Source organism: Vulpes vulpes, chromosome 11 (genome assembly GCF_048418805.1).
Source record: "Vulpes vulpes isolate BD-2025 chromosome 11, VulVul3, whole genome shotgun sequence".
Lineage (NCBI taxonomy): Eukaryota > Metazoa > Chordata > Mammalia > Carnivora > Canidae > Vulpes > Vulpes vulpes.
The window spans coordinates 5,471,806-5,497,011 of record NC_132790.1 but is presented as its reverse complement, the minus strand read 5'-3'; the positions used below and the strand labels follow the sequence as shown (position 1 = coordinate 5,497,011).

The window sequence follows — 25,206 nt, the reverse complement described above, 5'->3', positions numbered from 1 at the left end:
GGGATTCACCTGGCAAAGATTCTCCTTGACAAAACTTTAGGCAGGCTCCTCTGAACTCACTTCTCAACTGAGCCCTGACGCTTGGGCTTCCTTGTTGGTCTCTGCATAGTCCAATTTTAAAAAGAATCCTGTTAAGTCAATTTCAGCAGAATCTCCTGCCCTTGATCGAGATCTGATCACACTCAAATCTGATCGGCTTGCTCATCTCCCATCACCCCTCAGGAGATGTCTGGTCAGCCTGGCCTGTACTCAATAGGAACCGGTTGGTTCCTATTAATCGGTTGGTTAAGCCAGAGTCCCCCTCACCCCTGATGCTTCCTCTCAGTAACTATCCACCCACTGACCTCTCCACCCTGCTCCTTGGCTGTAAAGTACTTGCTCTTCCTTGTAAGTTGGAGTGTCCTCAGGTTCTCTCCCCTACTACCGAAGTCCACTGCCGTGGCCCTACACCTTTCGTGATGCTGCTGACCAAAGTCGGCCTTACTGTCTTTACCAAGAATAGTTTTTTCCTTGACATAACAAAGAGTAGGCCCTCCACAATATCTTTCAAAATTTTTAAATAAAATTAAGATGTCCCTCAGTTCGAAGTCCATGATGTACACCACCGGATTACAAGTTCGGACGGACTCTTCAGTAAGGGAGACTGTGGAATTCTTAAATTTCTGTTTTGCAAGTTGCTGACATCCTTTGAATCCTGGAATTCATTTTGGGAAAGTGAAATGCTAAGCTAGTTGTGGCTTTCCAACTCTACCATGTAATGTAGTAGAAATGAAATATAAAGATAAGAAAAAAAATGGTTATGAGGATAGATACCTAAATCAAGACCTATATTTAAGGCAGAACTCATTTTGTAAACTATTGGGGCATTAAGCAAGCTGTGCTGCAAAAAATTATTATTATTTCCTATGGATTCAACTTGATTTTTAGTTACTTGAATCCCACACACATTGCTATGTATACGTCGGCAAGATATTGCCTTAATATTCTCTTATTTGTATATTTTTCCTGTGCATATGTATCTAAATTCTACTACATGAGCCATATTAGGTACTAGGCTCTCCCGCAATATTAGTAACATCTGTATGATAACTGATATATAGATATGATAATAACTTTCTTGTGTAAAGTTAACACATCATATTCCTGACTGAAAGTCATACTTCTCATTTGAATAACTTGTTTTTATGTAGGTTCAGCCACAGTCTTAATATTCTAGACGTTGAGATGAAGCCATTTTTAATAAATGATGTATATAATTATACATATACAATAAATACATCATAATATATGTGTAATCTTTTGCATTTTAATTTTCTACATCTACAGGTATCTTTCACATATTTTTCTAGTTTCTAGCCCAAACTGCTACTGCTACTAAACATATTTATTTGTATTGCTTAAAGTATAATTCCCAGGAGCAAAATTCTAAGAGATAATGCAAAATATTCTTTCAATGTTTCATCAGAATCTATTCAGTGGATATGTCAGTCAAATCAGCAAATCCTCCAAAGATAAGAATGAATCATTTCCCACAAAGTCAAGAAGTCTAAATTAAGTTAATTCAATCATAAGAAAATTCTCTGTGCTTTTAAGAAATCATATTCTTTCCCACTTGCATGAAAAATATTACAGATGTAGAAAACGTATATTTTGTATCATAATAAAAATAAGCTACTTATTTCTGCACTATTAAGTCTCTTATGGGAAATTAATCTTTGATTCTTTTTGCATAAGTCTAAGAAATTGAAGTTAATGGACTACTTAAATATTTCGTACACATAAGAGTCTCAGCAGATATGAATTCTTATCTCTCCATGTTTTATAATTCTAGCATGATCATTTGTATAACACCTTCATGGTTAGGAATATATTTTCTGTTTGCCACCTAAAATTTTATCAGGATGTCTCAATTTGAATTAATCTTGTCTTTCTCCATACTTTCTTACATGCCTTTTATTTTATTTTATTATTTTATTTTATTTATTTTTTAAAGATTTTATTTCTTTATTCATGAGACACACAGAGAGAGGGGGCAGAGACACAGGCAGGGAGAGAAGCCAACTCCTCGAGGGGAGCCCAATGTGGGACTCAATCCCAGGACCCCAGGATCATGCCCTGAGTCAAAAGTGGACACTCAACCACTGAGCCACCCAGACGTCCTCTTCTATGCCTTTTACTATTCTTATATAAAATTACTTATGCTATTTTCCCTATTTGATTAGATGTTTCTGGAAGCAAGAAAATCGCAAATATTACAGTTGCATCAATCGGTATATGAACCAGGATAGAAATATATCTGAATAATTTTTTCTCTGACCCCTACTCTCCGCTGCTGATATCTTACACTGAAACTATTTCTTAAACTTCAATACATAGTGTACGATTAAAATTATATGCGTTAAATTATCTTCAGTGATTATAGTGGTATTGATAATAGTTGTCCCCTTTAATTTCGAATTCAGAGATTTATCATTTTAACTTAAACTGGAAATATATGGCAACATTAGTATATGTAACAACAATTAGTGCACCTTTGCAAACAAATTAAAATTGCAATAGAATCCTAGTCGTTTTACCTGTTCTTAGATTATTATCTATACCACCCACTTGGATTATCTTGAACATTGCATGTATGATTTTAGAATATCACTAGATGAATAAAATACATATGGTGTAAAGTTGTACTGTCCAATACAGTAGCCACTAGTCAAATATGACTATTCAAATTTTACTTAATTAAAATTAACTTTTCACAAAATTAAAACTTCAGTTCCTCATTTGTGCTAGCATCCTTCAAGTACTCAGTAGACACGTGTGGCTGCCATACTGGACAGCACAGATCATGCATGCTAAAATTACCTTTGCCATTATAGAACATTCCATCATCCCAGAAGTTCTATTGCTCTGCTCTCGTCTAGTGAGTTGAGATCAAATCAGCTGGAAGAACTAGAAGGTATTTTTTCAGAAGTCATAGTCTTGCATATAAATAATTCAAGATTTGCCTTTTAATCTTCTCAATATTTCAATGGCAGAGGCAGCCAGTAAGTAATGTTTCCTGCACCTTTCTTACAGATGTGACATGGATGTGATTATTTTTCTGTTTCTTTAGGGCACGTCATGCTTGGAGTTTACTGTGGTACTAATTCCCAGGATTTCATTACTCTTTTACGCTCAAACATTTTACTGTGACTGAAAATCTAATTTTTTAACTTGGTTAATGTAAAGTAATTACTCTTCATCATCACTTGCTGCCAAAGAACCTGGATTAGTTGAGGCTCACTGATACTGGGAGGCTTTATCATAAGAAAAAAAAAAAAAAACCAGCATATTCAGTGCTCTCTCCCCTATGATTTAGTATGAACTTTTCCTATCAAGGCCTGAAAATTCTTCTAGTTTTATAAGTTCTCTCTTTCCAAAAGATTCCTAATTATGGTTCACACCTTCTTTCTTCCTAATGCCCTACTTCCTTTCCTCTGTCCTTAGAGCAAGCGACTACGTAATGTTTTCTTTACTGGGGTTAAGGCTACCTATCTGTGCTTCTATAAGCAAGCTCTCTCATATGTTTTGCACCCATACAATCTTGTCTACAGCTCTGTTCTCTCCCCTCCCTGATGTTGTAATCCTCTGGAAAGAGAGCCTACCTCGGCTCCAAAATAACTTTTCCATCCACTGTCTTTGACCTCTACCCACTCTTGTCCTTTCCCTAACGTCTTAAATCTCTAACTCCTTCCTGGTTCCTCTTTATATCCGATAAGATTATATGGTCACAAACAACAGAGATTATCCCCAGCCAACCTATGAAAAAGAAAATTTATTGGGAGTATATAAATTCCTTACAGACTTACAGGAATAGTTGGGAAAAAAAAAAAAAAAAAAAAAAAAAAAACAGGAAAGGGCCAGAAACTAGAGAAGCTCTAAGGATCCAGACGATGAGTTCAAGTCGGGCAGGACACCATGATTAAGATGAATCGATTCCAACCACGTGTTTCGTGTTTTGGTCTAGGGGAGAGCAGAGCACCTTAACCAGAGTGCTGCTGGGCTATATACAGAGGGTCAGTATAGTTTTCCCAAAGCAGAAGCAGGATGTTGTTCCTTGAGGGGGGCACTGCACGTTAGGAGGCATAAACTACAAATCTCCATTACACTTCCCTTGCAAACATGAACAAAACCACTTTAAATACACATGTGCACACAAATGCACACCCTAAAATATTATATCATTGGCCTCTTAAAATAGTCATTCCACAGTGATTTATACCATTCATTGGCCATTTACCATATGCAAACAGTATTCTAAATATTTTTCAGACGCTGTATTATTTGTCTTTACAAGGACTCTGCGGGTAGGTGCTGTGATGATTCTCATTTCTTTCAGGTGAAGAAACCAATTCTGTTGCTCCATAGGGTCCAGCTTGCATCTTTCTGATTCCAAATACTGGGTTCCAAGCAAATATGCTGGAATATTTCTAGTTGCAATGAGTTTTTCAAATCAGTCAGGGGTCTGTGGTCTGTTTTCTATGTTTTTCTTGCATTAATAACTTCCTTTAGTCTTCTGAAAACTGCCTTCTGTTCCTTTCAATCTTTGATAAACTACTGAGTCTCAGTGTATCAAAAATCTTCTTTTAGTCAAAAGCAAGGCAATTTCAATTCCTCTCAGCCTTCTGTTTCCAGATGACACCATGGATCATTCTCTTGTTAAAATATCCTTCAGTTTTTATGACATCATGCTCCTATTGTCCTCCTCCCATTTTCCTCTATGTCATCTCTGAAGATCATACTTCCTCCTTTTGCCCCATAACTGAATGACTTTCTCAGTGCATAAGGCATGAGCTCCAAAGACAAAGAGCCCAAGGCCAAGGACAGAAATATTATGCCAAATTTCTTAAAGAGCGAATCAAATCTTAGGGCCATCATTTCTCAATGCTATTTATGCCAAATGCTGTATACTAATTTCTAACTCTTTAAATTCTAATTTAATATTTGTAGCTGTCTGAAGACCATTAGACTTTCAAACCTCTACTTTTAAAGTGTATCTTAACTGGCCAACTTTTGGAACACGTCTATTTCTGTATTAGCACCATTAGGCCACTAAATCCTGCCAACTATTTAAATTATTTTAGGATTTTTGCCTAGACCACTGAAATTGCCTTTTAGATAATGGAATGATGATTGTTTAATTAATATTAGTCTTGTATTTTCTCCAGTCATCTGATCTCCAGAACCCAACACATCGAAATAGCATACCCTCCTCACTTACTTCCCCTGCTAATCCTCACCATGGAGCAGAGCTTGAGAAGAGATTTTAGTGGTCATAAACTTAGTACCGGCTACGCCTTTTTGAGTCATAAACATCCAACCTTGTGCCCATAAAACTCAACATCTTCGATTCCTGCTAAGGAAGGTGGTATTATGAAGCAGTCATAGATATGTAACTTGGACTGAGTTATTTAATTTTCTATTCCTCGGTTTCTTTATAAAATGAGGAAGATAATGCCACCTACATGGTGGTGTGAAGGAATATCAAGTAAATGAGCAAGAACTCCCAAACAGTGATAGGTGCTATGGCAAATATAGAACAAATTTATATAATAGAGTAAATCAAGTCTGTAGAGTGTGGATGGGGGAGAGAGGACTACTTCATACAATCAATGGACCCAACCAACAACCACCCAGCTCATGTTCCTCTATCTGGCACACAAAGATACCATGAAATATTTTGTCAAATATTTTACCCAAATCATGATACGTTTTGACTATGGCATTTCCAAGAATATTAGCCTAGTAAGCTTCACTTAAATAATTTTTGTTTCATGACTTTCCTTAGCGAATCTTTGCTGGCTGCCATTGGTTCATCAAATCATCTGTTCGATTATGGTTATGAATTTTAAAGTAAAAAGCATAACACTTGTTTCTATATTGTCTTACCTATGCTCAGACTACATAGAAAACCCTAGAAAACTACATCTTTAAGTCTGATTTGTCTTGCCATTGTGAATCTGTTGGAGAAAAAAATTATTCTGATGCTTGTTAAAATGGTAAGAAATACTTCACTTAATGCTATTGCAATAGGAGAGATGTGAGGCTCAACTCTGAATACAGCAAAGACAACCAGGGATCTATAGCAAACCAGCAGAGTGAGGGGGAAGTAGGTGGAAAATGACTAAGAGAAGACATCGAACACAGGGGGATTCTTGCTAAACTGGCCTTACGGTATTCTTGCTAAAGACAGGCCAAGGACCTAGACATTTAAAGTGGGAGATGAAGAACTTTATCAGATATCAAGGGTGATCAGATATCAAGGATGGGATTATTTTGCAGGATTATTTGCTAAGACTGGGCTGAGCAGGCCAAAGAGAACTGGACTGTGGTCAGGTTTGAAGATTGGTTGAAGAGAGAGTTCAGAGGAGCCTAACTAAAGTTTAGTTGGGGAGAGAGTGTTTATCTTCTTGGAGACACCCATTTTAGTTGTTAATTTCTCTGATATAATATGGGTTGGAAATTAAAAAGAAAATGAATCCTATTGAATGATGGCTGGCTAAAAACTGAATGAATGGCACTATTGTCAGTGACTTTTAAAAAATCGCTTCTTACCAATTTCTGGACTTAAAGCTTAACAACACCCAACTTTTGGAATAGGCTGAAGAAATCATCAGGGGGACAAATAATATCCTGTCTTCAAAATGTTATGAGTGTCCATTTTTTTGAAAGTTAATCTGTAACTGTGTTTTTGTTTAAATTATTCACCATGCATAAATATAACTTCAAGGAGCCATTGCAAAGCAAATATTGTTTACTCATACCAGAAATCTCAGAATAGAATATTTAAAGCATGATAAACAAATTTCTATTTATTCAATTATGTAAAACAGGACATTTGAGTAATTATTATGCTCTTCTTTCTTTCTTTCCTCTAAGCTTAATACTATAGATCTTTATGTATTATCCATAATTAGGATATCAAAAAAGCTAGAGATTTACTTGATAACAAATAAACGAATTGGTTGTTAACCTATGTGTTATCTTTTAAGACATGCCAGGGTGTCTGGGTGGCACAGTGAGTTAAACATCTGCCTTTGGCTCAGGTCATGATCCCAGGGCCCTGAGATTGAGCCCCATGTGGGGAATCTGCTTATCTCTTTCCCTCTGCCCCTCCCCCCTGCTTGTGTTCTCTCCCTCTCCCTCACCCTGTCTCTCAAATAAATAAGTAAAAATCTTTAAAAAAATAAGACATGCCAATAGTTTGCAACTTCTAGTTGCAGAAAAGTTATAATCATTTCCAATGTTCTATCAATATTTTCTGACTCAAAAGAAAGTTTATTTTTTTTTTAAGATTTTGTTTATTTATTCATGAGAGACACACAGAGAGAGAGGCAGAGGGAGAAGCAGGCTCCATGCAGGGATCCCGACATGGGACTCGATCCCAGGTCTCCAAGATCACACCCTGGGTCAAAGGTGGTGCTAAACCGCTGAGCCACCCAAGCTGAACTGGTTTGGTACCTCCATCTGAAAGTTACCAACAAATCATTTTCAATTAAAACATCTAATTATAAACAAAGTCTGTCATCCCTCTTAACTTCTTAAAAAGAAAAAACAACTTCTGGCAAAATAATTAATGATAAATAAATGAACAAGTAAGTTCAGTTGTTAATTATGTCATTTGTAATTTTTATAGCAACATACACACATTTTGTTTAATCATTTAGCCAATTGTCTAGTTTCTCTGAATTCTCTCATCTTTGTGCCTTCTGCTGTTATGTTATACATTAGTAGTCCAGTGAGAAAATATACCTGATTGCTGCACAATTGCTTTCAAAGAAGACATAAGTCAATTCCATAGAGTCTACAGATCCATTTAAAATTCTTCAAATCAATGCTCCACTGATAAGTATAAAATTAATGTGTCTAGTCATCTTGGCAATGGTTACCAAATCAATTGGATGGCGGCTATATTGACATATTTCCTTAATTGCATTCATAAAGATTATTTTTAAGAAAAATATTTGGCACTTTTATTGTCTATAAAAATTTTATATGCTTACTACTTTAATTCAACAAAAGCACAAATTAAAAAGTAAAAAATATTTCCCTATCCTACTACTTAGCAATAACAATCATTAAATTCAGCTGAACCGCCAGATACTTTTCTATGCATAGATCTACGTCTATATCCATGTTGATACCTGTGTCCATACCCACTTCTGTATAGATGTATACATAGTGAGTCAGGTAGGCAGATAATCAATAAGCAAGCAGATAGATAGTAGATGGTATCTACTATGTAGTAGACAAGTAGGTAAGTATAAGTAAGCAAGTAAATACTTTGATTCAGTGATTCTTTTATTGAATTAGAATTTACATACATTACAAAATAATAACAATACAAAAAATTGAATTTAGCAGAAAAATTATGGTGAAAGCCTCTGATCTTAACATCACAAATAAGGTCTTCTACTAGGCACCTAACTTTCAAGGGGCTACATTTTTCTTTCTCTTAGGTAGAAAAAATAAATCTGTCTCATCAAAATATATCCTTGAAAATTGAGAAAATACAATCAGTAGATACTACAACCAAAATGACACAAATGCTGGAATTACCTGACACGGATTTTAAAGCATCAGTCATATAAATGACTGAAAAATAAAAGTAAAATAAAATAAATGATAATAAAATATAAATAAATAAATAAATAAATAAATAAGCAATCACAAGCACTTAGAACAAATGGGAAAAAAGGAGGGGTCTCACTAAAGAAATAAAAGATATGGGATCCCTGGGTGGCTCAGTGGTTTAGCACCTGCCTTTGACCCAGGGCGTGATCCTGGAGACCCGGGATCGAGTCCCACGTCGGGCTCCCTGCATGGAGGCTACTTCTCCCTCTGCCTGTGTCTCTGCCCCTCTCTCTCTCTCTGTGTCTCTCATGAATAAATAAATAAATAAATAAAATCTTTAAAAAAATAAAAGATATAAAGAAGAACCATGTGAAAATATTAGAACTAAAAAATACACCCGAAATAGAAATTCAATGGAAGGACTCAACAACAGAGCAGAGGGACAGAGGAAAGAATTAGTATACACAAAGATAGAATTATAGATATTACCCAACATGAACAAAAGAGAAAACAGACGGCAGGGGAAAAAATTATGTGCAGAGCTCAGTGACCTGTTAAAGTAAAACAATATATTTAACATTATGTCATTAGATTCAAGGAAAGGGAGGAGAGTGTGGGACTGAAAAGTGTTCTAAGAAATAATGGCTAAAGTTTTTCCAAATTTGGCAAAAGACATAAGCCTATAGATTCAAACACGGATGGACCTCGAGGGTATTATGCTAATTGAAATAAGTCAGACCAAGAAAGACAAATATCATATGATTTCACTTATATGGGGAATCTAAAAAACAAAACAAGTGAAAGAACAAACAAAAAACAGAATCAGATTTATAAATACAGAGAACGCACTGATGGTTGTCAGAGGGAAGGGGTTGGGGGACCAAATGGGTAAAGGGGAGATTAAGAGATACAGGCTTCCAGTTATGGAATGGACTAGTCTGGAGAATAAAAGGCACAGCACAGGGAATGTAGTTCATGATATTATAACAGTGTTGTATGGTGACAGATGGCAGCTACACTTGCGGCAAGCACAGCATAATATAGAGAGAGTTGAATCTCGATGTCGGGCACCTGAAACTGATGTCATATTGTGTGTCAACTCCACTCAATTTTTTTTTTTTAATTTCAAAAGCTGAGCCAATTCCAAATGGGGTAAAGCCAAAGAAATCCACAAAGACACACCATAATCAACTATAGACAAAGAAAAAAATCTTAAAAGTGGAAAGAGAGAAATGACATTTTGCCTCTAGAGGTAAAACTATTTAAGTGACAGATTTGTCATCATAAAACACAAATGCCAAAGGAAAGTGGCACATTTTCAAATGCTGAAAGAAAAACATGTCAGCCCCACATTCTGTATCTGGTCCAAATCATCCTTCAGGAATTAAGGGGAAATCAAGACATTCTCAGATGAAGAAAAATGAAGAGAATGTGTATCACCAATAGACCTGCAAGAAGTTCTTGAATATCCATGCGTGCCCTTGATGGTTTTACTGAAGGAAGATGTAATCATTCTTACCCAAATTATATAAATGGAAAGTTGGAAGCTCAGAGCAATGAAAGAACGTATCCGAAGTTGTCCAGAGAGAGCGTTTTATGATTCAAAAAAAAAAAAAAATCAGTCATAAAGGAAAACCCATTTAACAAGGTTTTCATTTCCCCCTTTCTGTGTCCTGTGTTACACTTTTGTTGTCTCCCCATAAAAAAGTCGTTGTTTTCTTTAATCTTTTAAAACTCTTAAATGGAATTACAAATGTCTTCTTAATTGTAATATAAAGTGTAATAGTCCATTCATAGATCTAGACTATAAAAATGGGTATAATACCTTAAACAAATTACAGAGACCATATTCTTCAAATATCCTGCCTTAGCTAACGTCTATAATGACAAACAGTGAAATCATTTTGAATCTACTGGGGCCAATTTACTGGTGCGGTGCACAGGGTCCAGGGCTTCCAGCTATAATTAGAAAACGGCGCCGGCCCTCGATTAGTTTCGGTGACTATAGTAATTCCATATGCAACCTATGCCTGCTGACTAGTGAACTAGATCGTGTATCTTTTGTAAATTGCTCTTGTTAGTCACTTGTAATTTATTTTATGTTTCCAACAACAATTTCAAACCGGCAATGTCAGGAACACATGTTTTTGCAATTATTGGAAAAACAGACCAGAGAATGTGCGCCTCCAACCATATCCCCACTATTGGCTATCAATATTTACGTAAACTACTGAATATTTTTGAAAATCAACAAAGATTGTGAACATAGTTTCTCGTTTAAAATACAGGATAGAAAACATACTTCCTGTCTGGCTCAGGATATTTGTTTCAAAACTATGAGGTTGCTTTATCTCCAAAAGACACTATAATTTACAGTCTGCGCTGCTTTCCCTATTCTTTATTCTGATAGTCAATATATTCATAATAGATTACTTGAAACTTTATCTTAACATCCATTGTGGCTTCAAATTCAGTTGACATTTTTGAGGTGCCTAATGTTTCTAAGACTAGCAAACACCTTCTACCCATTCTTGTCCATGGCTGCATCTATAGTCAGTGAAAGCGAACAGTGTGCTGTTTTCTTATTCCATTTTGGCGTATTGTCAATGCTCATAAATGTATGCATAGTCTCAAACAGAATATTTTACAAAATGAGTATTGATAATGTGTCAGATGCTTGGTATAATAATGAATATTTCAACAGCTATCTCACAGAGTTTTGAACAATTATGGAAATAAAATATCCAATATTGATTTACACATATATCCATACATATTGCTTTCCAGACGTATCTTTTTAAGAAATAAAAAACTCGGTTCATAACATAAAAATATGTAAGTCAAATAAATTGGTTTGTAATCAATTGAATCACAGACCGACATATAAATAGGTGATCAAATGCTATTTAAATAAATAAATGAGTAAAAATTTGAAACACGTATACGAAACTGAAGGTTATAGTGAGGAAGCTTTGTTTGCAGTGATAAATAAATATGCCTTTAGGATAAATTTAAATATTGAATATGAAACCCACACCTTAGTACAAATTTCAAACATGTCCCTAACATTGAGATTATAATAGGCCTCATTCAGAAGTTGATAATACTCTCTGTAGTACATGTATAAATTTAAAATACACACTGATTATTCACTTTTTATATCCCTATGCTTATGCTTTTGAATTGCTGAATATAAAAATTTTCTAAGATTTAAGTCCCGATCGTCCATGAGATAAAAAGATAAAACCACAATGAGACTTTAAAACACTGGAAGCTCTTTTGAACTCAAACCTTTACCCCAATATTAAGAGTAATGGAGCTTCAAGAGACAGTTGAATACACATTAATTATTGTAATTATTCAAGCTGCTTTCCCTTAGGGCCATCAGATTTCTAAGCTGAAAGGGCATTCTTAGCCCACCATGACAATTAGCACCTGATAAATGATGCTACTGCCACACTTCTAAGATAGTGATTGATCATTTCCAATTAATTCCTAAGAGAAATCAATGCTTCCTTCCTAGAGCATTTATGTTAACTAATTTATGTTAATACAAATATTCTATATCCACAATTATCTAGGGAAGATGGGCCATTCTGTTCATAACGGGCTACTACTTTAGGGCATCAGTATACTGTTTCAGAGCTCCAAAAATGTGTAAAAGAGTTATAAAATCCAAGTGAAATTGAGCAATTTAACCACAGCAACTGAATCTTGACATTAATGAAGGTTGATCCATATCAAATGCAACAAAGAAGTTTTAGATGATTATTTAGGGACGCCTGGGTGGCTCAGTGGTTGAGCGTCTGCCTTCAGCCCACCCGGAGTCCTGGGATCAAGTCCCACATCTGGCTCCTTGCAGGGAGGCTGCTTCTCCCTCTGCCTGTGTCTCTGCCTCTCTCTCTCTCTTTCATGAATAAATAAATAAAAATATTTAAAAAAATAAAAGATTTTGCAGATTGTTGGGTTACAATTTGAAAATGCTACCACGTACTGAGTTCCCCACTCTTCTTGTTTAGATTTGTCCTCCCTGTAGCCACTAGAAAAAATATTTGTGTTTCTTAGAGATGTGATGCAAAGGGTAACTCTAATGAAATGTTCACTCCATTCCTATTCCTACCTTATTATGTGCTCCATTCTCATGCATTCATAAATAGTCATCAACTACTTAATATGCTAGTTTGTCTAACGTTATGGAGAGGACAAATAACTTGATACCATAAAACTATCCTTTAAAGTTGGCATCGAGTATTGAGAGCAGAAGTTAAGTGGTGTGGGTTAAAGGATAAAGGAAGACTTCCACTTCTGGCAAAGCCACAACTGTATTTTAGGTAGGACTCAACTGCTACAAACATTTAGATTCTCAACAAAACATACTTTTTTAATGCTTTGTTGGAATTTTAGGAAATAAAGGAAATTTCCAAGTCACCTTTCTTACCTTTCCTCACCCTACCCCCCTCCCCCAGCCCTCTGCCAAACATAGATCTCCAAAGGCAGAGAGATGTGAGTAGCATTCAAACATGGGGCTTCATCTTTAAGCCTATAGCAGTTGTTCCAGTCGCCTTCAACCATATGATTCAAAATAGCTCACTAGCATTGTACTGACATCCCAGGTCTTTGGAAGGGAGAAGCAAGGCCTAAGAGCAAATTAATTTCATATTCTTAGAGTGTGAATCTTAAGCTGTATGTATCAATTCTGCTTGTATACAGCTGGTCAAAACCTAGTGTGAGGACCATACCTAACTGCAAGAGAAATTGGGAATTTACTCTCTAATTGGGTGGCCATTTCTAGCTGAAATGTGGGGGTGAGATATTATTTTTTTTGAGATATTATTATATCTCAAAAAATATATATGTCAAAACATGAGACTTGCAGTGAAAGCAGAATTCAGAAGACAATTTAAATGTTATATAATAATACAAAAAGGAGCTACACATAGATTAAATGTTCTCACTTAAGAAGGAAAGGACAGAATAAAACAAAATAAGAGCAGAAGCCTTTGAAAAGGAAAAAATGTATAAGGTATTAATTCATTGGTAAAAATTATGTAACATTTAACATCTGAAGAGACTAATAAAAAAAGAGCATAAACAGGCTAAGTAAAAAAAAGAAACAGAACTTTATATAGATACTTATGATGAAAAAACAAAGAAATATTAGTGATCAAAAAAAATAAACCACTTTGTCCCAATAAATTTGAAAACTTAGATGAAATGAACTTTGATAGATGTAACTTACTAAAACTGACTTAAGAAGAAATAGAAGTATGAACGGCTATTACAACCATTAACAAAATTTAAATTTTAGTTAAGTAATTAAAAAAAAAAAAACATTCAGCTCAGATTGTAGTAGAGAATAATTCTACAAAACTCTCAAGGAGGGACGCCTGGGTGGCTCTGCAACTGAGTGATCCTGGAGTTCCGGGATTAGGTCTCGAGTCAGGCCAGGATTAGGTCTTGAGTCTGGCTCCTTGCAGGGAGCCTGCTTCTTCCTCTGCCTGTGTCTCTGCCTCTCTCTGTGTCTCTCATAAATAAATAAATAAAATCTTTAAAAAAACAAACTCTCAAGGAATTGGTCATTCCAATTTTATGAAACTCTTACATACAATAAGAAAAATAGAAACAGTCCGTAATTCAATTGTGGTATGGACAATATAATCTTAATTTCAAACAAAAGAATAAAAAATAACAGGCCAACCTCACTTAAGAATTGAGAATCAAAAATCTAAACAAAATATACATGGAATTAAGCAGAATATTAAAAAAATAATATATCTAAGTTGAATATCCCAGAAATGCAATAATTATCATTAGGAAGGTTAACATAATAAAGGTGGAAAAGACCTCAATATTCTCACCTCATTAAATGTATTCAACTGATATTTATTTAGGACTTAGTCTATACATTTTTTTTTTTTTTTTTTAGAGTATTTGTGTATTTGTTCATGAGAGACCCAGAGAGAGAGGCAGACACAGGCAGAGGGAGAAGCAGGCTCCATGCAGGGAGCCCGATGTGGGACTCGATCCGGCGACTCTGGAATCACGCTCTGAGCCACCCAGACACCCCAGACTTCGTCTATAATTACTGCAGATTTTCCTTATTTTATTTTTAAAGGCTAAACATGAGAATGTTTGATAACTTTATGAAATCTAGAAATGCTAAGTACATTTGCTATAGCTATATAAATAGTGGAATGTGACCAAAAGATGGAAAGGAATACAACACAGACATTAAAATAGTGCCAAGGTGACAGAATATTCCTTTAATATTGTTAACATATTATTTATACAACAAAACATATTACTATATTAAACTCTCAACCTCATTTTAACCGCATCTTATTTTTAAATTCATTTTAATGGTCAAATCTAAGTTTCATTCTTGGTCCTTGCTATATGGTCATGTATAGTTGCTTTTCACAAATTCTAATGGGTTAAATGTAGATCATAATTTACAGATATATATTTATGTGTATCGATCTAAAGAAGAGAAATGCCCATTTATAACTTGACATCACTTTCATACGCATTATCATTTTTATCTTTTAATTATGTTAAGTAGTAGAAAAGGTAGCATTTTTCCACTTAGCGGATGAATAAACTCTCATTCAGAGAGTGAAATAACCTAGTAAAAGTTACAGCAGGTGGTAATAACCCAAACTTAAAGAACATTGAAAAAATAGAGGGAACACACTGAGGAGGGGAGGTGGGTGGCAGTTTGGGGTAATTGGGTGATGGGCATTAAGGAGGGCAATTGATGGAAGGAGCACCCGGTTTATACACAAATAATGAACCACTAAATCCTACCCGTGAAACTAATAACACACATTAACTAAATTGAATTTCAATTAAAAATGTATATAGATACATATATCCCAATGTGCTAGGCCTTGTGTAGTTTGGAGTATACAATGATGATACAGACCTTACAACTGAATATTGGTTTCCAAATCAACAATCACCTAAAATCACCCAGATTTGTGGAGCAGTTTAAGTCAGAAAAGATCCAGGTGCATTGGCTTTACCAGTAGGAGCCATACAATGTTGGACAAATTGCTACCCTGATACTCAATCTGGAGTCTCAACTAATACAATCCAGAGCTCACAGCACACTGCCCTGCCTCAGAGACTCTGCTAGATGATCTGACCCTCAGACTTTGTAAACTATAGGACACCATAGATATGACACCATACATGGACCTTATTCTCCAAAAGCCAAAACTAAGGCATTTTCCATTAGAATCAGAACATTGTAAGTAGCCAGCACACAGATCAAACTTTCTAAATCGTCCCTACAGGGCAGCCATGAGAGGAAAAATGAGGAAACTCGGCTATTTTTAAACACTTCATTCAACAATTGAGGCAAGTGTAGCACCAAGATTGTGATTTATTAACCCAGTCCGTGGCTGAAGCACCAAAATCTGAGTCTTCGATCCATGTGGGGTTTCTTTTACCATCAAACGCTGAATCCAAGGGTGTATGTTTGCCGTTTACTATACTTGAAGCAGTTTTTTCTCTCTCTCATTCTTAAGTCCGTGCTTTAAAATACCGTTTGGGAAAAATGAATAAATAAAAGTACCGTTAGATTAAAAAAAAAAACAAACAAACATGTATACTCTTTGGTCTCTGGATTTCGGAGGGTAGTGATCTGCAGAAATAGGAAACAAACTGAGCATCCCGGGGCGGCTCAGCGGCTTGGGGCCTGCCTTGGGCGCAGGGCGTGGCCCTGGGGTCCTGGGATCGAGTCCCGCGTCGGGCTCCCTGCGTGGGGCCTGCTTCTCCCTCTGCAGGTGTCTCTCATACATAAATAAATAAAAATAAAATGCCTTCAAAAAAAGAACAAAAAAATAATAAATAAGAAAGAAACTTACTGAACGACGCAACCTTAATAATACATGTGGAGGCTGTTTAACACAGGTTGGGCCAAAAAGGCCAAAAACCCCAGCTTTGAACTGCAAATAGGCCGCTTAGCTTTCCAAACGAAGGGCTGTTGCTGTTTCTTTTGAGCACACCTGTTCCAGGTGACAAGCAGCAGTACCGAGAGGAGGTGCTGGCGGGAAGACCTACACAGTAAGGCACGGCGGTAGCAAAAAACAAGACAAAACAGGCGTTTACAGTCACTTTGGCAAGTGCGCGTGTTCGGGGCTGCGGGCCGGGCCGGGCCAGGCCACCCCCGCGGAGGCCGCAGCCCCCGGGCCCAGCGCCAGCAGCAGGTCGGTCCAGACGCTGAGGCCGCGCACTCGGAAGGCGCCGTCCCGCGCGCTCCAGGCCTCCAGCGCGGCCAGGGCGGCGTCCTTGAGCGGCGGCGGCGCCCGCGCGAGGCTCAGGAAGCGGCCGCGCAGCTCGGCCCAGGACACGTGCGCGGCGTCCTGCGCGGGCGCGGCGGCCTCCCAGCGGCCCGAGGGCAGGTCGTAGCGCAGTCGGCAGCCCCAGCGTGCGAGCTGGCGCAGGTAGGCGCGGCGCAGCGCCGGGTGGCGGGCGGCCAGCGCGGCCAGGCGCGCGGCGGGGAGGTCGCGGCACAGCGCGGCCAGGGCGTCGGCGCGGCCCAGCAGCCAGCGGAGCAGCCCGCCCGGCGCGGGGCCCGCGGGGTCCAGCAGCAGCGCGGCCGCCGCGGCGCGCAGGAAGGCGGCCCGCGGCGCGCGCGCCCACAGCCCGTCCAGGAGGCCGCCGGCCGGCCCGTCGCGCAGCCGCCGCAGCAGCAGCTCCGCCTGCGTGCGCAGCGCCGCGTCCTCGGCCGGGCCCCCGCGGAGCAGCAGGCGGACGGCGCCGCGGCGGCGGGCGAGGCGGGCGAGGCGGGCCTGCAGCGCGGCGGCGGGGGCGGCGGCGGGGGCGGGGGGCGCGGCGGGGCCCGGGAAGAGCAGGCGCAGCAGGCAGCGGTGCGCGGCGGCGCCGAGCGCGCGGTTCCCCAGCAGGCGCGCCGACAGCACCACGTCGCGGCCGCCCCAGGCCCCGAGGCGCGGCCCCGCCCGCCGCCGCCCCTCCAGAGCCGCGCGGAGCCGGCCGTGCGCGCGGCGCAGGTAGCGAGCCCACTGCACGGCCCTGCGCACGGCGGCGGGGCCCCAGGCGCTGACCGCCGCCGTGCGGGACACGGCCAGCACCTCCGAGAAGCGCTCCAGCTGCTGCAGCAGCGACTCCATGCGGCCGCGCGCGCTTCCGCTTCCGCGTCCGCGTCCGCCCGGGCACGCCGCGCCCCCGCGCGCCGATTGGGGCGCCCGCGGGAAGGCTCCGCCCCCCGTCCGGCGCCATTGGGCCCGCTCCCTGTCAATCGCACGGGGCTTCCATCCGGGCATCCTGGGCCCTTGAAGGCGGGAGCTGGGGGGAGCCCGCCGCTCTTAAGGGGGCCGCCGCCCTTAAGGGGGCGGTCGGGGTCGGCGGACAATAAACCCGGGGCGCCGCAGGTGGGGGCGGAGCATCCCGGGGAGATGCTCGGGGTCCCCGGCGTCTGCGCGCTTCCTTCCAGTTGGGAAGCAACCCCCGGTGGAAATTTCCTGAGCTCTGCCTGAGACGGTCTGCGGCGCGGGTAATGCCAGGCATGCTGCTCCACAGTGGACGAAATCCGTAGTTGATTCAGTTTAGTTTAAAAAAAAAAAAAAAAAAAAAGTGCTGACCTCCCATTAATTAATTAATTAATTAACTAACCAACTGTCTTCGATTCCGGGCCTTCATGTTGATGGTTCGTTGTATTAGCACTGGAGGCCCAGGTTCCTTGAAAGAAACCAGGAAATTTCAACCATTGATGCTTCATTAAAAATCTTTAAAAAAGAGCTTAAATTTTCTTTTTTTTAATTTTTTTTTATTTTTTATTTTTATTTATTTATTTTTTTTGAGCTTAAATTTTCATTGCAATATTGCACTTTTTTTTTTTATCGTTTTCATTATTTCCATGGCAAGGCAGCTTAGTGGAATTTTATTTCACGCAAACGACTAATGGAGCATAATGACAAGAGGGGTGTTTGACTAAGACTGGGGCAGGGCAGGGGGGAGAGGAGGAAGGATCTGTTTCTGGAGGGTCCCCTGGATTCTTCACCCATTCATGCACTCAGCAGATATGTATTTGCCACCTTCTAGAGGTTGCACTTTTTTTTTTTTTTTTAGAGGTTCATTGTAAATGCCCACAAGAATTTGTCACTTCCTGATGTTGGCGACATGGCTCAGGTGAGCAGAATTGACAGGCTTGAAGACACGGGCCAAAACTCTAATTTAAGCCGGCGCAACTGAGGTTTTGTCTCAACAAAAGGGAAAGAGAAATTTAAAAGGGGGAAGAAGCATGTTTCATTTATTAGAATGAGCATTCCTGCATCTTTTTTTTTTTAATGGACAAATAAAGCAGTGATGCTTATGTTGTTAATTCATTTTTTTTTTTTAAGATTTTATCCATTTATTAGAGAGAGCATGGGTCGAGGAGGAGGAGGAGAAGGAGGGGAAGAAGCAGGCCCCTGGCTGAGCGGGGAGCTCAAGGGGGGGACTTAGTCCAGGACCTGGGCCCACTGGGCCACCCAGACGCCCTTCAGTGTTTGATATTTATCAACCCACACTCATTTCGTCCTGTGGTATTACTTGATTATGCCCAGGATACCATATACCCTAAAATTCTTTGTATTGACTCCTAGACACTTTGAGCCCAACGTGCAGCCTGCCTTTGAGAAATGTACAGCCGTCACTCATTCGTTCATTTATTCCTTTATCGATCACTTATTATGTCTCCTCATGTAGACACTAGGGATTTAGTGATAAATGTAGCTCTTGTCCCAGTGGAGGGGTTCACCTCCTGACATGGAGGAGAGACCTTAAACAAATGGCCTGAAATGTGATAGGAGGATATAATAGAGACAAGTCAGGAAGACCTACCTGGTAGGGAGGCCTCCTGAAGAAACTGGCTCTTCACCTGAAAACTCAAAAGATGAGGGTTGAGAATTGTTTTCATGGCCGAGGGAACCGTTAGGTCGCAGGTACCTGAACTGAGAAGGTCTAATCCATTCGAGGAGGTGAAAGAAATTCAATAAAGATGCCTTTAGGGATCCCTGGGTGGCGCAGCGGTTTGGTGCCTGCCTTTGGCCCAGGGCGCGATCCTGGAGACCCAGGATCGAATCCCACATCGGGCTCCCGGTGCATGGAGCCTGCTTCTTCCTCTGCCTGTGTCTCTGCCTTTCTCTCTCTCTGTGACTATCATAAATAAATAAAAATTAAAAAAAAAAAAACAATTAAAGACGCCTTTAGTTCAGGATGGAGTGAGATGGCAAGTTGTGTTCATATTAACATTTCCAGTCTCCCACCTTTCCACTTACCTGTTTAAAATGCTATTTTATTGTAAGTCCTTACTTGAGCATTAAAATGTGTAAATTTATATATATTTCCCATTAGCCTATTTTCAGTAATCAAGGTCTAGGAAGCTTTCCCCTTTAGAAGAAAGAAAAAAAAAAAAAAACCTGGGGTTTAGAGCTTCTCTTTAATGTTCCGCTTAATTCAACAACCTTCAGTGAGCATTTACTGAACTTGTACGAAATGCAAAGTGTTGGGGATTGGAAGATGATGATGATGACAGGGCTTTCACTTAAACATACAGTCTTGAGGCAGGAGTGGGGAGGGACACGAAAACACACTTAACGGTAATGCAAATCACATGTCCTATGTTTTAAAAATTGTAAGAATGGTTCTGGGAGAGGCCAGTTGTAAACTGGGGAGTTTGAGGAAAGCTTTATAAAGGACCAGTACTTCATTTAGGCCTTAAGCTGTTTGAGCAATCATGGAATAAGGGAAAATTCAAATGAGAGAAATAGTAAGGTAAAACAACGTGTACAGTGTGGTCTACAATTACCAGGAGCAATCTCCCACTTCCTGGTTCTGATCCCTAAATTCCCAGGATAGCCGTAAATTAGGACAGCGGATAGAAGGCCGAGTTTCAGATTTTTGTTAAAACGTGGTAATCATTCAAACCGTGGCGGTTAAGCAACATCAACAGCTGAGGTTCAGAAAAGAGAGGCTTCCAGGAAAATCCTACCTCATGGGGTCTTGGGGAAGACAAAATGAGATAGCGAATGCAAAATGCCATACTTGGTTTCTTGACTGTCTCTTAATATCCATTCTACAGTCACTCCCACCCACTTTTTTTTTTTAAGTTTTTTTAAAAATTATTTATTTATTTATTTATTCATGAGAAACACACAAAGAGAGGCAGAGACACAGGCAGAGGGAGAAGCAGGCTCCATGCAGGGAGCTGGACATGGGACTCGATCCCGGGTCTCCAGGATCAGGCCCTGGGCTGAAGCCAGGAGCTAAAGGGCTGAGCCACTGGGGCTGCCCGGAAGTGGCAACAGGCCGAGCGTATACAAGGTGAGTAGCAGGCACGCTAGAGTTTCTGTCTTCCTCTTGATATTGTTATAGATTTATATGGAGCCCAAAGCTGCCACAGCCATCGACTTCCCAGGGCCTAAAGAATCTCAGAATCACAAAGACTACGTTGGATCACAACAATGCTAAGACTAACCCTGTTTGGGATCATAGCCCTAAATGTTCCCAGTTGTGGGGTTGTGTGGGTGTGTTATTTGTTTGGTTGTTTGGGTTTGTTGGTTTGCTTTTGGCACGTGTGCCAGTTTTAGTTTCCTTTTTGTCACTTTCAGCTACCTGCACCCAACTAGTACAAGTCTGCAGAACAGTGTATGACATATATAAACAACAAACACTGGCACTTGTTATTATATAAGCCTCCAAAGTATACATCTTCCCACATCTTCCCTAAATTCCACTCGTCCCAAATGTAAAAGAGCGACCACCGACACTGGTATGGGCAATGGTGAAGAAGACTTGATTGAAGAGAGATGCATCTTGCTGCTGCAATATTTACTCTTGGTCCCGCGAGTTTTCTAATACAATGTTGTTCAGTGGACTGTAAAGACTAGAAAAGTCGAATTGGGTTTAGTCTCTAGGTCAGGTCTACATTTTTGGTTCTTTTAAGCTATACAATCTGCCAGAAATTACAGGACACAGTGCAGCTGAGCAACCAACAGAAAAGAAATACTCTGATATCTCCTTATTCTACTCTGGAAAATGCCATATTTACACATCACCATATTAATTTCAGCTATCTGGTTGTTGAGATAATCTTTGTCTATATAAATAAGTAAACCTGGATGCCACATCTTCAGGCAAGACAGACATAGAGGGCTTTTCCTTCATCCAGGAACCTGCTTCATGGGAGGAAAGTGTTTTGACCTTTTTACAGTCCCTGGGGGGTAGGGGGGGGCAGATATGCTGGGCAATGATTACACCTCATCCTGACTCCATGACCTCATTCAAAAACAGGGGTAAGAATAGGTCTCTCTGTATGCTTCAGTAACAACAATAAATAACAAGCTGGCACACCTTTTAAAAAAATTTATTATTGAAATACAGCCGACATATAATGTTATATTAGTTTCAGATGTACAACTTAGGGAGCTGACAATTCCATACATTGAGCAGCGCTCACCACAATAAGTATAGTTACCATCTGTCAAGTTGGCACAACTTTTGAAGAGAGATCTCTCGTAAAAACTTTGCAGACACATTTGTCATTTTTTTCCAACAATGCAATCCATCTTTCTCGGGAAAACTGTCCCGGGTGAGGGGCCCAGGAAGTCAGCGGAAGGGTTCCAGATGTCCAGGAAGGACAGGGCGTCCTAGTGAATTCAGGGGAGTGTGTTGGAGAACTCACCTCGTAGGCACAGGTGTAGATGTCCACTCCATATCTCTTTTCCCACAAATTTGAGACACTCCTTTCCACTTGCACCATATGTGGCTTTAAGCAGCCTCAAAGCTGACAGTAGAAAGACCACTCTAACAATGCATCTATGTTCTGAAAACGGAACTTCCAGAAAAATTTTGAAATACTTGATACGAGAAATCTTCAGATTCAAAATTCATTTGCATCATCATAATAAGGTTTAACATTATGTTGCCTTTATAAGGAAAGAAGAGCTTTTCTTTAAAGACTGTCTCATTGTGGGGGTGCCTGGGTGGCTCAGCCCGTTAAGCGGCCAACTGTTGGTTGATCTCAGCTCAGGTCTTGAACTCAGGGTTGTGACTTCAAGCCCTGCACTGGACTCCACGCTGGGTGCCTATTAAAAAAAAAAAAAAGACTAAATATATCTCATTTCTTACAAATTTTGATTGGCCATAAAAGTGGTTTATCTGTTTCATTAACATTTTTAGTCAGTAGTGACTCTCAAGAATATGAAGAGAACTTAACGTCTTAAGCATTGTGACTGACCCTGCAAAACAAAACAAAAAATCATGGAATCAAGATTTTCTTGCTAAAAAATTTCAGAATTTTAAATGTCAGAAGTTTCACATAAATTTAATATGTAGGGATCCCTGGGTGGTGCAGCGGTTTGGCGCCTGCCTTTGGCCCAGGGCGCGATCCTGGAGACCCGGGATCGAATCCCACATTGGGCTCCCGGTGCATGGAGCCTGCTTCTCCCTCTGCCTGTGTCTCTGCCTCTCTCTCTCTCTCTGTGACTATCATAAGTAAATAAAAAATTAAAAAAAATTTAATATGTAGAATCATCTCTGTACTAGCGTTCTAAGATAAGAAAGTGAAAAAAAAAAAAAAAAAAAAAAAAAAGCTTTTCCCACCCAGTATTTTATGCATGGCTCCCGAACCCTCTTTGTTGACTGCTAGGTGCCACCATGTGAATAGGGTGGAAAAGATTGTTGCCCATAGGCATTCCAAGGCAGTTAGCTAAAGAAAGGGAAACAAAGAAGGGACATTGCAATTCTGCAATTCAAATTAGCCTTATGTTTTTGTAAATAGAATGGGGAGAAAGTTCCTTGGCTCCTTATTTTCCTTTTGTACTTCCCATTTCACTGCATCTGTTTTCTCTTCCTTTTCTGTGCTCTGCACAGAGGACGGGTCTGACCCTAGACTGTGTCCACCTGTCTCCTACCCTCTTTTTGCTGCTAAATTGACCAGTGAGAGGCATTAGCAAGCAGTCAGAAGGAGAAGAGACTTTTCTTTCTCTGCTCTCTGCGAAGGCCTCAGGATTCTTGTTCCTTCCTCTGAAAGTTCTAGAAGTGCCCCCTGAGTTTTGATAGCAACTATTGTTCCCTACGGCCCTGGGTACTTCCTGCTGCTACTAATCCCTGGATGCTTCCCCATGCCTTATTGATGCTCTTATCCCTGGCCATATCTTTGTAAATATTGCCCTGTTAGATTATTTTTTTTTGTTTGTTATTTTTTTTTCTGTTAGATTATTTTTAAAATCCCTGCTGACTGTGCCTGTTTCCTGCCAAGACCTTGATGGACACAGTTATTTGAATTCTCGGCCATTCCTATAATTAACAGAAGTCTGTGAATCCTAATACCATCAAGCAGTATATGTTTAGGGAACACTGAGTAGTCTAGCACCATGATTCCCAGATACCTTTCTTTGCCATACACTGCTGCTAATCTATGACAAAGTCATCATTATGACAGTGATACATGAAAAATATGACAGAAAATGTGAAATGTTTTCATAAACATAAGCAAAGGGGGGGGAAGCATTTCTTTGTAAAGCAGTGGTGATATTAAATGGTAATTTTGTGTTTTCGTTCTTTGGAAAGATTAAAGTTTGCCTCTATTATCTCAGAAACCTACTTTAAAATATATGTGTGAAAAAGAAAAAATAATAAAATAAAATATATGTGTGTGTGCGAATAGATGCATGTTTACATCTGGATACATAGACTATAAATCTGTGAAATCCAGAACTCCAAAAATCGCCTGTCTGGTGTAGGAAATGGTAGCAGAATTTGTGAAAACCTTGGATAGGATCTGTGTTCAATTGGCAATCAAATGCTATTGATAGTTTTGGAGCACAAGAATGCTCATGAATGCTCTAACATAATGTAGACAATTGGTGGTAGCCAACGGGGGCAAACGTCCAGTAGAAAAATATTGCAAAAGTCTGTAAAACGACAGTTTCACTAAGGAAACAGCTGAGGAAACATGAAGGAGGGGTGGGGAGAGGGTGGTAAATAGATTGGAAAATTCTTTGTGAAGAAGAATCAATTCCTTAATGGAGAGGAGAATCAAAATTACTAGGCATATTCTCTTGTAAGTGACTGGCGGAGTCTCTTTACCTTTGCAATGGAATGCTTGGACTGGTATTGATTTTGACTGATACAGTTTTGAGAAAAAAAAAAAGAGAAGAAAATAAAAACTCATAGCCAAACATGGCTAAGCAGAAATTTTTATGAACTTGTTATTTAATCCTAGGCTACTGTCATTCCTTACCCTTTTTAGGATCCCCTGGATTACGTATATTACGTAGTAGAACAAATGATTTTTGAGTAGTGTGATAACTCCAGGAGACATCTTGATTGCCTGAGGATGGAGTTATTGAAAACATGGGTTGAATTATGCAAAAAGAGGAATTTAAACCAGAATCTCTCTCCCCTTCTTTAAATAATCTCTACTGCAACTCCCAGAATCTGAACATTTACCTTGATATGTCTTGCATTCAGAAACTACTGAAATAATTGAATTAATCACAGTGGAAGAAGCTCTCTAGACTTTATCATTTTTTTTTAATTTATTTATGATAGTCACAGAAAGAGAGAGAGAGAGAGGCAGAGACA

The 25,206-nt window shown here is 39.6% G+C and overlaps 1 protein-coding gene across 1 annotated transcript; it reads right to left on the bottom strand.

The window, feature by feature from the left end:
- Window positions 1–14,847: 14,847 nt before the first annotated feature.
- On the bottom strand, window positions 14,848–17,760 carry FANCF (FA complementation group F). Its single transcript, XM_072725379.1, has one exon. It carries the CDS (start codon window positions 17,745–17,747, stop codon window positions 16,728–16,730), a length of 1,020 nt encoding a protein of 339 aa, XP_072581480.1. The 5' UTR covers window positions 17,748–17,760; the 3' UTR covers window positions 14,848–16,727.
- Between the last annotated feature and the right edge of the window lie 7,446 nt (window positions 17,761–25,206).

Excerpts from the sequence above, each read along its gene's own strand:
- FANCF (XM_072725379.1), bottom strand. The coding sequence starts at position 17,747 with ATGGAGTCGCTGCTGCAGCAGCTGGAGCGCTTCTCGGAGGTGCTGGCC.